Source organism: Callorhinus ursinus, unplaced genomic scaffold (assembly GCF_003265705.2).
Source record: "Callorhinus ursinus isolate GAN/ISIS: 27379988/994484 unplaced genomic scaffold, GSC_fseal_2.0 scaffold34, whole genome shotgun sequence".
NCBI lineage: Eukaryota > Metazoa > Chordata > Mammalia > Carnivora > Otariidae > Callorhinus > Callorhinus ursinus.
The window spans coordinates 3,179,896-3,193,536 of NW_027397096.1; the positions used below are offsets into that span (position 1 = coordinate 3,179,896).

Genomic DNA, 13,641 nt, shown 5'->3' on the forward strand with positions numbered 1-13,641 from the left:
TTTCTGAATACTGAACAAAAAAAATTCCATAAGTACGTATTACTTTTTCAAATGAGTAAAAATAAACACAACTTTTAAAAACTGGAAAAAAAAGTTTTAATCATTCAGCATGTGTATAAAAAAGTTTATAAAACAATCACTCAGCATGTAATAAAATAATTTTTAAATAATAAAGAAATAAAGAAGTAAAGATAAAATGTTTAAAGAGATAGAATGGGGATTAAATGGTTAAATGTTTTATAAGGTGTGTTGGATGTGAAAAGTGATCTATAAATGCCTATTATTTTTACTAAACAATAGCATGTGGGGCTTTTGTAACCTGAAGAAAGCAGCATTTCAGCATCTCTTCCTACTGGAGCATGTGGTGGTTAAGACCACGGGGGAAGAACGAACGCCTTAGAAATTGCCTCTCATGGAGTTGATATGCCGATCTTTTCAGTATTCCCCATTGCTCTTACGTGGAAAGTTCCATGGAAAGGAGTAGAAGGGTTCAGTGACATTGTTCTATCCAGTGTTTAAAACTACTGTCTGATACTCTTTTTAAATAAAACTATTAGCAAAAGGATTGCTTTTAAGAGCCTTTGTTTACAGAGTTTGGTTTATTGTATGAAGAGTGCCCTTGACTAAGTGTAGTGAGATACCTCTTGGTGCTGACTGGGCAATAAGTTAGGAACTTGGATGTATTATCTTGAGAGTTTTACAGATTAATGGGATTTTACAGATTAACAGGAGACAGAATGTTGTGCTACTCCAGGTAACAGACTTTTTGTTTTGTAACTCTTTAAAGTGTTGGTGTTCTCCCTTTTGACACTCAGGGGATTAATTTACTATTTATTTCTGTAGATCACACCCTTGGAGAAAACATAAAAATACAAATAGGCCTTCTGACAGATATAATCATATTTTCTTATGACTAGGTATTTTTAAAATAAAGTTATATAAGTTAATACTATTATTTAAAAGCTATTTAAACACAGGGGCGCCTAGGTGGCTCAGTTGGTTAAGCGTCTGGTCATGACGCTTAACTTGGCTCAGGTCATGACCCCAGGGTCCTGGGATCAAGCCCCATGTTGGGCTCCCTGCTCAGTGGGGAGCCTGCTTCTCCCTCTCCCTCTGCCGCTCCGCCTGCTTGTGCTCTCTTGCTGTCTCTCTCTCTCTCAAATAAATAAATAAAATCTTTAAATAATAATAATAAATAAAAGCTTGTAAATACAAAATTCCAGTAAACACTGCAGATCTCACATTACTACAAAATGCAATATTAAGTTAATGTAATTAACTACCTGGCAAACAATAATGGTGAACACTTCCTGGATGAAATGGGGTAGTACATTGGGGAAGTTTGTATGTGTTTTAATTTCCATTCATTCATCAACTTCTCACCCCAAATACAACTAGCTTTCTGTTACTGGAAGCTGACTGGCCAGTTTATGAATGGTAATAATGAGAATTTCATGCTATCTTGTTCATAAAGCAATTATGTAAAACTGTGAGGTAAACATTACCATCCCCACTCTAAGATTAAAGAAACTGAGGCTGGAACAGATTAAAGTTTGCCCATGGATAAAGTAACTAGAATCACTTCTGATATCATACTCATTGACATTTTAGTGTTGCCTGCTTTAGCTATTTTTCAGATTGGTGGAAAGAGCATAGAGGATTATTTCTAGTCAACATCTTAACTTCTTCAATGAATGAATTAAAATGTGCAGTCAACCTTACCTCAAGGTTGCCAGACAGACTTCAGAGGCCCCTGCTCACCCCCAACATACACACAAACATACACACACTCAGCTTTCTTAACGACCTGAAGAAAGGCCCATAGGTTTTTTTTCCCTATTAAGAGTTTTTACCTCAGAGAAACAGTCAACAGATAAGATGAATGGAGGAGTTAGAAAAGCAAAAAAAAAAATTTTTAATTAAAAGATTTAGGGGCATCTGGCTGGCTCAGTTGGTAGGAGCATGTGACTCTTGATCTCAGGGTTGTGAGTTCAAGCCCCACACTGGATGTAGAGATTACTTAAAAAACCAAAATCGATAGATAGATAGATTTATTTATTACAGCCATGCACTCTGATCTAAGATACTTTGGAGACTCCAACTCTCTGATTTTATTTCTGAAGGGTAATCTCCCCAACCTTTCTCTTAACTCTCTTAAGCTTACGGAGCCATTAAGTCCCAAGTGTAGATTTTTGTGCCATACATTCTTTCAAGTACTTTACACCTATTAACTTAATCCTCACAGTAACTTCATAAATGAGGTACTAATAGTGAGCCACAGATGAAGTAAACTATTCAAAGTTCACAACTAATGGTGACACTAGGATTCAAACCCAGCCTAATAATTCCAAGGCTAGGATTTTTTTTCCTAGTATAATTAACATACAGCTTTATATTAGTTTCAGGTGTACAGTATAATAATTCAACAACTCTATACATTTCTCAGTGCTCATTAAGATAAGTGTACTGTTAATCCTCTTCATCTAGTTCACCCATCCCCCCTCCGTTCTGGCAACCACCAGTTCTCTGTATTTAAGGGTCTCGTTTTTTGTTGTTCATTTGTTTCTTAACTTCCACATATGAATGAAACCATTGATATTTGTCTTTCTCTGACTGACTGATTTCACTCAGCACTATACCCTCTCGGTCCATCCTTGTTGCAAATGGCAAGATTTCATTCTTTTTTATGGCTGAGTAATACTCTATTTTTAACTGCTGGGCTCTACTGCTTTGAACTCGATGACTGTTTATCTTAAGTAGGTTAAATGCATTTTTCAGGATTTCTAGGCTGGATGAAATTCCTTTCCTAAGGTTCCCAACTCTAACAAAAATAGATTTGGGGACCTTCCCTTAGTGTTTTATTATCCCATTTTACAGATGAAAAGCACTGACTTAGCCAAATCTTAGTTTATTAAATGGCCATGTTAGAACTAGAGCTTAGGTCCTCTGGTTTCTAGTCTACTGCTTTTGGCACTTTAACACTATCACTTTTTAGCTCATTAGCTACCTTCCATTCAAGTGATCCACCCAGGCTGAAATTTTGTTACAGCAGCAAAAACATACCCACATCCTTCATTCACATTTAAGGGCACTTTCCTGTCTGTCCTGGAATTCCTATCGGTCAGCAAGTAAGTCTCTGGTTTTACAGTGTTTACACCTTAAGGAGAGACACGTGAAGACGTAGTAACAGAAGCACCTTATGGATACAAGGGACATCTATTAAAAGCATCTAATGTTTTTAACATATAATTCTATAAAAACTTAATTTGGTCATAGCTAATGCTGTCAAGAGCCAAAATAACATTTTAAAATATTCATATTTCTGAGCCTTGAAATGGTCAGCAAATGACATGACAAAATGTATTTTAAATCTTCTAACTCAAGTAAGAGTATGAAGAAATGCAGCAGTTTTTCTTCAGGGCCTTTGTGCAGATTTTTTAAAGCTCCTTCTGACTTCATGTGGAGTGGAAAAGTAGCTTAGTTTATTTCATGTTAGTCTAATTTGGAATCATTTTTTAATTCCTAGATGCTTGGGTACAGAGAGCTTGCTCCCTAGAGCCTTGTTTCCTGACTGTGGAGAGTAAAGGATTAAATTGAGCTGAAACTAAATTGATTGACATTTTGACACTGCAGATTGTGAAAAGAAAGGGAATTTGTTCAACTTTTTAAGACAGTAGCAGAACTAGTCCCTTAAAGGTACCCGTTTGCAAAGATGATTTAGTTTTTTTCTTAAATAAAAAATGAGGCACGTTTTAGCACTTTCCCAATTTCCTATCTTACAGTTCAATGCGAGAATTTAACTTTGAAAGCTTTTAAAAAGGCCTGGATGGGGGTGTTAAAATAGACTCCGCTGAACAGGCACTGGCAGAGGTCTTTTGAGGGGAAACAGAGGACTGTATGCACTTCTGAGGTGTCACTGTAGGAACCTATCTATAAAAGACAAATATACATATTTATGAAATCCTTATCTTTAGCGTTTTTTAAATGCCAGAGATATTAAGTGTGAATTGAGTAAGATACATTTCCTGCTGACTTCTTTTTCAGACAGATATAGATGATTACCATTCCATCATTTTCATAAACGGCATCATTTAGTACTGACTTCAATAAAATCCCATCTCTGCTGCCATGAAGGGAACTGGACTCACCTTAACAGTGCTCTTCTAAACAGCCTGCTGCCTTTTTTTGATCACTGCCAGGAGGCTGTAATAAATTACAGCCTGGAAGAAGTTTCAAACTGGCAAGTTTGCCAGATATTTAAAGCAATTTATTTCGGGGTGTATCAGCAGATTTTTTCTTACACTGCCATTTGGGTGCCTGCTGACACAGCCTGAATAAATCTTTCAAACATTTTCCTTACTAGAGATGGATGAAGACGATGATGCACTGGACTCCGGACCTTTCATTAACTCTTCACTTGCCAACTGGTTCTTTCCTATTACCAGATCTGTAGGAAACTTAGATTCCTATTTCCAGCATGAGTTTGCAATATTTCAAATCTCTCAGTGCCTTGGCAACAACTTTAAGTTTTATGGAAGGCAAAATAACAAAAGAGTTTCTGGTTTTAGGCATAAAATATATAATTTAGATTATTTCATTTCTAGTATTTAGAAAATTGCCAAATTTCCTAATAGGAAAAGAGATCTGAAAAATTATATAAAACAAAGACTTGTTTCTAATTTTAGTCTCTTTTATCTTATAATAGGATAGTGAAGTCATTTTCAAAATTATTACTAATTCTGGCTCTAGATCCAAAGAGTTTTATTGATATAGTTTTATTGATATATAATTTAGTCAGGTATTCAGAAAAGCATAACATGCACATGCCTGAAAATATTTGTTCTCATGAGACTGGAAGGGCAAGAGATGAGGGAACTAACTTTTACTGCGTGCCTGCACCAGGCCAGCCCCTTTGTAAACCACTATATAGCATGCAGGAGAGAGAGGAGAGATTTTCATTTTATGAAGAGCTACTTCCTGGTCAGGTGAAAGGCATTGCTCAGTGAATTGTTAGGAACATGATAAAGCTTAAACTCATGAAGGCATCAGGATATAGGGTTTGGTAGGAAAAGCTCCATCTAAAACAGAAATCATAAAACTGGGGTTCGTATCTAAGTGATGTCACTTACAAATGAGGTCATCTGGATAGACCCTGAATATTTATTTCTACATCTGTAAAGTGAGGATATACTCTCTAGCCTTCTCCATCTCCTGGATCATTTGGCACAGTAGTTATCAACGATGGCTGTACGTTGTAATCACCCAGGGAGCTTTGAAAAATGTTGATGTCTAAGATCTCAACCTCTCGAGATTCTGATTTGATTGGCCTAGGGTGCAGCCAAGCACTGGGGTGTTTAAAATACCCACAGGTGATTCATATGTGCAGCTAAGGCTGTGAATCCTTGATTTGGAGAATCGTTAGGAAAGCCCTTTATAAATTTACAAGGGTTAGCAGATGTTATGAACAATGTAAATAGGATTTTTTTCCCCATCATAACTTAAGCTGTTTTGCTTCAAAAAAAAAGATCCAAGGGCCCCTCGGTGGCCCGTTGAGTTAAGCCTCCCACTCTTGATTTCAGATCAGGTCATGGTCTCAGGGTCGTGAGATGAGCCCTGCATCCGGCTCCCCACTGGGGTGGAGCCTGCTTGGGATTCTCTCTCTCCCTCTTCTCCCAGCTCTCTTCTTTCTCTCTTTTAAAAAACAAAACAAAAGCTTATCTCTGAATTTCCCTAGCCCTTAATACATAGAAAACCGTTGATAAGTATTCGTTGCATTTGTGAATGAACAGCCTTCAAAGTTTTAAGAACATTTGAAAAATGGGGTTTCGGGTTCAATATGTAGAGTCGTTCAAGAAGCAGGACCTTTCTATGGAAACATTCCCAAGAAACACTAGCCTTTCTTGCCCACGCCAAGCTCGCTTCAATCCTTAACGCGAGCCGCGACGTCTTGGTGCCAATCGTTCCCCCACGTACGGAGATGCACGCCGCAGTATCGGGTGGGTGCCACGAACTCCGGGGCGGAGCGCCCAAAGGGCCGACCCTTTCGGCTCTTCGGACTCTTCCCCGCCCTCTGGGCCAGCCCCGCCGCAGCGCCCCGCCCCGGACGCGGGTTGGGGCGGGCTGTTGGCGGCGCCCGGCAGCCGAGACTACACAGCCGAGCCCTAGGGCTGCGGCGACTGTCTCCGCGCGATCCGGAGGGCCCAGTTTGGACGCGGGGAGCCCGGGCTGCCCGCGCCTCTGGCCCGACGGAGTCCAACGCGAGCGCCTCGTGCCCGAGCCGGGCGGGGGCCAGGATGCGGAGCTGCGAGCCTTGAGCTGGCCCCATGACCCTGAGCACGTTGGCCCGCGAAAGGAAGGCGTCCCCCGCCTGCACCTGCAGCCTCGGGGGCCCCGACATGATCCCTTACTTCTCCGCCAACGCGGTCATCTCGCAGAACGCCATCAACCAGCTGTGAGTGCGCCGCGCGCCCTCCCGCCCTCCGCGAAAGCTGGGAAAGTTTGCTTTTCATCAGCCGCTTTCCCCAGCATCCTGGGGAGCTAGCAAGCAAGCGAGGGCGAAATCGCACTCTGCGGGCTTGAAGGTTTCGAAGTGTCCGGGGGTATAGTGGGGTGGAGGTGTGGGGTAATTCTTGGAGGCAGAACGTGTCCCCGGGGATTGGGCGGATTGAAGAACCATTTGCGAGAATTTCTGATGAACTTTGAGGGAATCTGAAAGTGCAGTCGTCCCTGGGAAGTTGTGGTGGCCGAGTGACAGCCGAGCGGGAGACTCCAGGGGTGGAGGGCGGTCTGTAGCTCCTGAAACGCCGCCCGGAAACGCTTGGACCTCCCTTGCGGGTCCTGCTGGTGATCAAGCTCCGGTGTTTGTTGTTTAGGGTTTTTTTGTCGTTTGGAATAAGTTTGCGTGTGACTATAGGTTCCTGTTGCAAGCTGTTAACACAAAGGAAGGCTGTCCATTCTTTGCTCCGGCTGGTTGTAGTCTGGAATTATTTCAAAAAATTGGATTTCAGTAGTTTGGCTGTTTTACTTTTAGTCTCCCCCTGTAGTAGTACAAGTCGGCTTGCACACCTTCATTCACGAAAGTGTAAGATTCAACGCATCTTTAAATCGCTGTTTTTGAAGTCTCTAGAGTTGTTGTCCTTCCCTTCCATTGTGGTTTAGCTATTTCTGAGAATTGTGTGCTGAAGCTTGTGGTTAATCTCGTCTCACAGTTACAAAGCGCAAAGTAGAGGAACTCCATCTATTCAAGCAGCATCCTTAAACCAGTGGGGTGGTTTACCATTACTTTAGGTAGCAGCAGTTTGGTCTTTGTAATATATTAGCACTCACTCCCGAGTGGCTCCAGGAGAGTCAGCTACTGAGGTTTACCCAGATTACCGGTACTTAAGCAATGCTTCTGTCTCCTTCCCAGGTCAACCCTGAAAAACTTTTTTTAATGTCCAACAACAGAAACTTTCCATGATCTCTTATTAAAGGTCCCAAGATTAGCGTGTTAAGTGATTTATAAATAACTTTACATCTAATTTATTATTTTAATTAATGGTTTGCTCTCCCACCAAATCAAATTAAATTCATTTGAGTTTCAGTTTTTTTCCTTTGTGTTGATTCATGGTGGAGCACCTACAAAAAATAGCCACACACAAAAAAGTGGTTTTACTGCTGTGAGTGTAAACTCTACAGAATTAAATTCAATCACTTACTTGCATTTTTTTCTTTAAAACAATATGGAGTAAAAGAGAAGGAAAAGCGGGAATAATCTGAAACTGGATAACCAATCTCAAAATAATAGTGTTAACAATACTTTAAAAATTAAAAAAAAAGAAACCATAGTGGGAGCGACCCACATGTCCACCAGTAGGATAAATGGATACAACAAAATGTGATATGAAATACAACTGAGCATTATTCAGCCTTAAAAAGGAAGGAAATTCTGACAAATGCTACAACACGGATGAATTTTGAAGACATTATTCTAAGTGAAATAAGCCAGTGACAAAGGAGTTGGGGGAGAGGGGAATGAGAAATTTGTGGTTAATAGATTGAGTTTCATTTCAGAAAGAAGAAAAGGTTCTGGGGATGGATGATGGTGAAGGGTTGCACAACGATGTGACTATATTTAATGCCTCTTTAAAATGGTTGAAATGGCAAGTTTTATGTTATGTATATTTAAACTGCAATTTAAAAAAAAAGATTAAACAAAATTTAAAAGGCAGAGCTTCTAAGCTTTGGGGGGGGGGGGAAGGAATTTTGCACTTTAGTTCCTAGTATAATCAGATTAAGCCCAAATTTCTTTTCCTACTAATTACTGTCTTTGGGTAAATCATTTTACTTCAGTTTCTTCTACTGGAAAATGAGGTGCCTACCCCAGGGGCCCATAAGAGATCATATGTGCCAGGTACACTGCAAATTGTAAATCCCTGCACAAAAAATGAGTTAATTGAAATTAAACAATAACTAATAGCTTCCATTTGTTGACTGCTTGTCACTCTGCTAAGAGTTAAATGTATACTGTCTCATTTAATCAGAACAGCAACTTTATGAACCAATTTCTTCTATTTACAGACAATGAAACTGAGACTTAGAGAAGTTAAGTAATTGCTTATGGCCATATAGCTAGTAAATGACAAAACTGTCCTTAGAATCCAGATCTGTTTCCTACACTGGTGCTCTCAACCACTGTAAAAATTATATTCTTAGTAGTTGCAAGGTCACTTTTGAGACTTAATCTTAGCAGATGCCCTTACCTGCTGACATCTTCAACTTAGCAGTGAAAACCGTATTTGTTACGCTAAGATTTGTTAAGGTAGACAATCTTTTAAGAATTTGCAGAATATTTTTCATTTTTGTCTTTTGTCACTTATTTTTTTCTTGTAAGAGACTTAATATCCAAATTTCACTTCTTCTAAAATGTATTCATTAGTATTACGTTAGCCATCATTTTTATTTTGCATTTTTAATGTCACCAAGTTCATCATCATTCAAAAATCTTTAGGGATCATTCTGATAAAAATGAAGATTTTGTAAAACATACGCATTTTGGGTACATAATGCAAAAGTTAATTTAGGGTCCATGGTCACCCATAGTTTTATGGATTGGCTTAAGAAGGTCAGTAAACACCTTGAGATCATATGAAAATGTTGTGCAGATAAATGTATTTTTAAAATCAGATTCTCAGTGTGATCTTATAAAAAGTTAATCTCTTTCCTAAAAGGAACTATTATTTCTAAGGCTTGATATTGTAGAGCTCAACTGGTGTGAGCATATCCCTGTCAGGCCAGATATATAAATAGCAGCGACTGGTGGGAGCAACTAAAAGATTAAGATTTAGGATCCTAAGTGAAGCTGACTCAAAAAAAAATTTAAGTGTGTATTTGGGGAAGGGGGTCCCTTAACACATGACTAGTCTTAGCCGGATGGTTCTGTGGTCACTGCTGAGAACCCACTCATAAGAACTTTTATTTTATTCTCATTTGCTGCCTCAGATTTGCTGTGGGTTTAGAAACCCAAGTAACAAACCCTATGAGATCTGTGTCAGAGTCAAAAGGCTAGAGTCATAGAGTTAGATCCTAGGGGGGCTCTCCTATAGAGAAAGTTCATGACCTTTATTTAGAGTATGGTGTTTAGACACCTCTTCGGTGATTTCACAGGATCATTCTCATTTCTGGACTTCCAACTGTTATATATAAATGAAATTAGAGATTAGCTGGGGTATTACTGTATTTTATTGGCGATAGTATCATCATAATTAGATTATGGTCTCCCTTTGTTATTGCATAAAACTCACCAAATATGGGGTTAATTTTGAAGTATCAATGAAGAACATTAAGAAGTTATTAAAGTCACTCCAGAAACTAAGAATAGTTACTGTCATAAATTTAAATCCTACTAGAAAAAAAATATGTGAGCAGCCAAGAGCATCATGTGATCAAATTTCAGGGGTCTTAGATCAGACTGCTCAAATATTCATGAAAAGTTCCATACCCTTTAAGAGTCTATACATACTTTTCAATAAAATAGAAATCAGAATTTCTGAAAAATATGGGAACTTGTGTTGTTTTTAGAGAGCCAACATTCAATCCCTGAGAAATGGCCGCTAGCTAAGCAAGGGGCCTTCTAGTGTATTGGTATATATATGCCAAGCAGCTTATCAAATAGGTGGCTATTTTTGTGTCCTACAAAGTTCAGAGAAAGATCAAGAATTATTAGATAAAATGCTGGCAAAGGCTACCATTAAAACAGTGTTCCCCTTATGAAAACCTCTGATCAGAAATCTTGGAATTTAAGTTCTTGGGACATTGCTTGATTTGTTAAACAGGTTACCTTGAACTTTTTATCCTTGACTTAAAATACTTGTATTTATTACTTGATTTCATATATGAGTTTGATGTCCTAGCTTCACATCAAGGCTTTCTAAAGCTCAGGCTTAGCACCAGGAGCATATCCAGATGATTATCCAAAATATAAATTTTTGTGAAACTGAAAGGTGGAAAAAGTTTTAATTTTTGTGTTAATTAGTAATAGTACTAGTACTCTTTCAGTTCTGTTCTGTAGTTACCCAAGTGACTTCACATTTGCTCATTTCTGAACTTAAGCTTGCATCAGAGTCACCTAGACAACTTATTAAAACACAGATTGCTGCCTGGGCGCCTGGGTAGCTCAGTCGGTTAACCATCTGATTCTTGATTTCCGCTCAGGTCATGATCTTAGGGTGGTGAGATCAAGCCCTGTGTGGGCCTGGGCCTGGAGCCTGCTTAAGATTTTCTCTCTTCCTCTCAGTCTGCCCCTCCCCACCCTTCTCTCTCTCTCCCTCTCTAAAAAAACAAAAACAAAAAAACCACAAATTGCTGCCCACACCCCCAGAGTTTCTGATTCTGTAGGTCTGGGGTGGGGATGGATAATTTGCATTTCTAACAAGTTCCTAGATGATGCTGGTCCAGAAACTAACTACACTTTGAGAACCACATCCTTAAAGTATTCCTCTGAGGCAGATTGGGCAAGTCATCATCCACATTTTGTGGAGTAATAAACTAACAAAATTGAAATGGTAAAGTGATTTTTTTTGCATAGCAGTTACATGATTTGTTATTGGTGGAACTGAAGCTAGAACCTGCATTTCCTGTCTCCAAATACAGAACTTCTACAATGCTGCACTGTACTGATATCTTTGTATACATGTGGGAACATTTCTTTAGATAAATTTCTAACAGCGGAATTTCTGGGTCTAATGGTATGTATATGTTAAAAATTTGATACATACTGCCAAACTGCCTTCTGAAAAGGCTCTGCCAGTTGGCTCTTACCAGCTGTAAGAGTATACCTTCACCAACCCTGGTAGTATTAACACTAAATAGCAATTAATTTTTTATTGAACTCCTGCTATGTACCAGGCATTATTTTGAAGACCGTTTATATTGTCTAATATTTTCTTCTCAAGAGTTAGATATACTCGGTTAACAGATGAGAGGCACAGAGATGTTGAGTAACTTGTCTAAGATTATACAACCAGGATGCAAGCACAGGCAGCCTGACTCCAGGACCTCTGCTCTTAAATATTTCTCTATTTGCAATTCCCTAATTACTATAGAGGTTTAAGTATCCTTTTATATTTTTTATTAGTCTTTTTCATTTTTCTTATTTGCATGTTTGTACTTATGACCATTTTTTCTGTTGGTATTTGTTTCTTTTTGATGTACTCTGTATGTCCTTAATACATGGCAAAAATACTTTCTGCCAGTTTATTGTGTCTTTTAACTTTACATCTTGTTATAAAAGTTTTCTTTTTTTATTTTTTGGGAGTAAAACAAGGTCTTCGTTGTTGACAGGGTTACTTCTGAGTTGCAGAAATTCTCCCGGTTTTTCCCTGTACTCCCCCATTCAATCTTGACTGCCACAATGAGACAGACAGAAAACAAGAGGACACTTTTTTCTTGCATCTCTAGTGGGAACCTTAGCAATAGACAGGAACTGCTCCAGGTCTGTCAAATGGATGCATTAGAAGTTTTTATAATTTTTATGTAATAAAATCCCAGGACCCTGAGCCATCCAGGTGCCCCTATTACTTTTTTTCTTTGCTTTTATATCAGACCACCTTGCTGAACTCTTGCTTGGTCGTAATATCCAGTAGATTTTTTAAATTGATTTTCTTCACTTTTCTGGGTGGATGATTATATCACCTGTAAATGAATTTTGCTTGAATGTTTATAAACTCATTGCTTTGGCTGGGGTCTAATGTAATGTTAAATAGTAGCAATGCTTATGGTCTTATGTTGTTTTCCATTGCACAAGGAATGTTTCTTATGTTTTGTAAATAGGTATATTGTGTGCTATAGGTTCTGGCATAGACCATTTATCAAGTTGATGACATTTCCTACTACAGTTGACCCTTGAACAACATGGATTTTTATCCATGCGGGTCCACTTAAAAATGGATTTTTTTTTTTTTTTTTACAATCAGTACTTTAAATGTATTTTCCTTACGATTTTCTTTTTCTTTTTTTCTTCTATTTTTTTTAAGATTTTATTTATTTATTTGACAGAGAGAGACACAGCGAGAGAGGGAACACATGCAGGGGGAGTGGAAGAGGGAGAAGCAGGCTTCCCGCTGAGCAGGGAACCCAATGTGGGGCTCCGATCCCAGGACCCTAGGATCACGACCGATGCCCAACGACTGAGCCAGCCAGGCGCCCCACGATTTTCTTAATAACGTATTCTTTTCTCTAAATTACTTTATTGTAAGAATACAGTATAATACATATACAAAACATGTATTGGGGCATCTGGGTGGCTCAGTCGGTTAAGTGTCAGCCTTTGGCTTAGGTTGTGATCCTGGGGTCCTGGGATCGAGCCCCACATGGGGCTCCCTGCTCAGTGGGGAGTCTGCTTCTCCCTCTGCCCCTCACCCCACTTGTGGTCACATTCTCTCACTCTCACTCTCTCCAATAAATAAATAGTATCTTTAAAAAATACATGTATTATCAACTGTTTGACTGTTTATGTTATTGGTAAGGCAGGATTCTGGTCAACAGTAGACTATTAAGTTTTTGGAGAGTCAGAAGTTATTTGCAGATTTTTTTACTTCGTGGGGGCTTGGTTCCCCTGACCCCCACATTGTTCAAGGGTCAACTGTATACCTATTCAAACATTTTTATGCATAGTTATTGAATTTCATTAAATGCTTTTTGGGCATCTATTGGAATGATAATATTTTCCCCCTTTGCTAGTAATGCAGTGACTTATGTTGAGTTGCTAAAGTTAAATCATCCTTACACGCTGTTTGCGTTATTTGTTAACAGATTGCTGGATTTGGTTTACTGTTATTTAAGATTTTTGCTTTTGAGTATTTGTCGAATCTGTGGTGCTTTCTCCAATGTATGTCTGATTTGTAGAATAATTAGGTGTAGCCTTCCATCTATTTCTAGATCTGAGACAGTTCGTTAGCAGAAATTATCTATATTATAAAAGTCTAGCACCAAGAAGCCCTACCCATTTTATGAATTTTTTTGCCTTTCAAATTTTTAAATGTCTTTGTTCTCACTGAATAAGTGTAATTATCATCCATGATACTTTTTAAATCTAGATCTTGTCCCTTACAGAAATGGGCAAACATCATTAGAATAATTGATAGATAATTGGTAATGGATTGG

The 13,641-nt window shown here is 38.7% G+C and overlaps 1 protein-coding gene and 1 non-coding gene across 6 annotated transcripts in view; one reads left to right on the top strand and one right to left on the bottom strand.

Moving 5' to 3' along the window:
* The window catches only part of SSH2 (slingshot protein phosphatase 2), a 242,734-nt gene that overhangs the window by 137,204 nt on the left and 91,889 nt on the right, over positions 1-13,641 (top strand). The window contains exon 1 of one of the 5 annotated variants that reach the window (XM_025851387.2): positions 6,134-6,451. The exons of 3 other annotated variants lie outside the window; for them this stretch is intronic. In XM_025851387.2, coding sequence (XP_025707172.1) covers positions 6,324-6,451 — 128 coding nt within the window. In that variant the 5' untranslated portion in view covers positions 6,134-6,323. Of the gene's footprint in view, positions 1-6,133; positions 6,452-13,641 lie in introns of those variants that run through there. One more of the 5 variants, XM_025851383.2, reaches the window with a different exon arrangement.
* Positions 11,857-11,990, bottom strand: LOC112808495 (small nucleolar RNA SNORA31). The gene has a single exon (XR_003204368.1). It is a non-coding gene; the product is annotated as a small nucleolar RNA SNORA31 (small nucleolar RNA).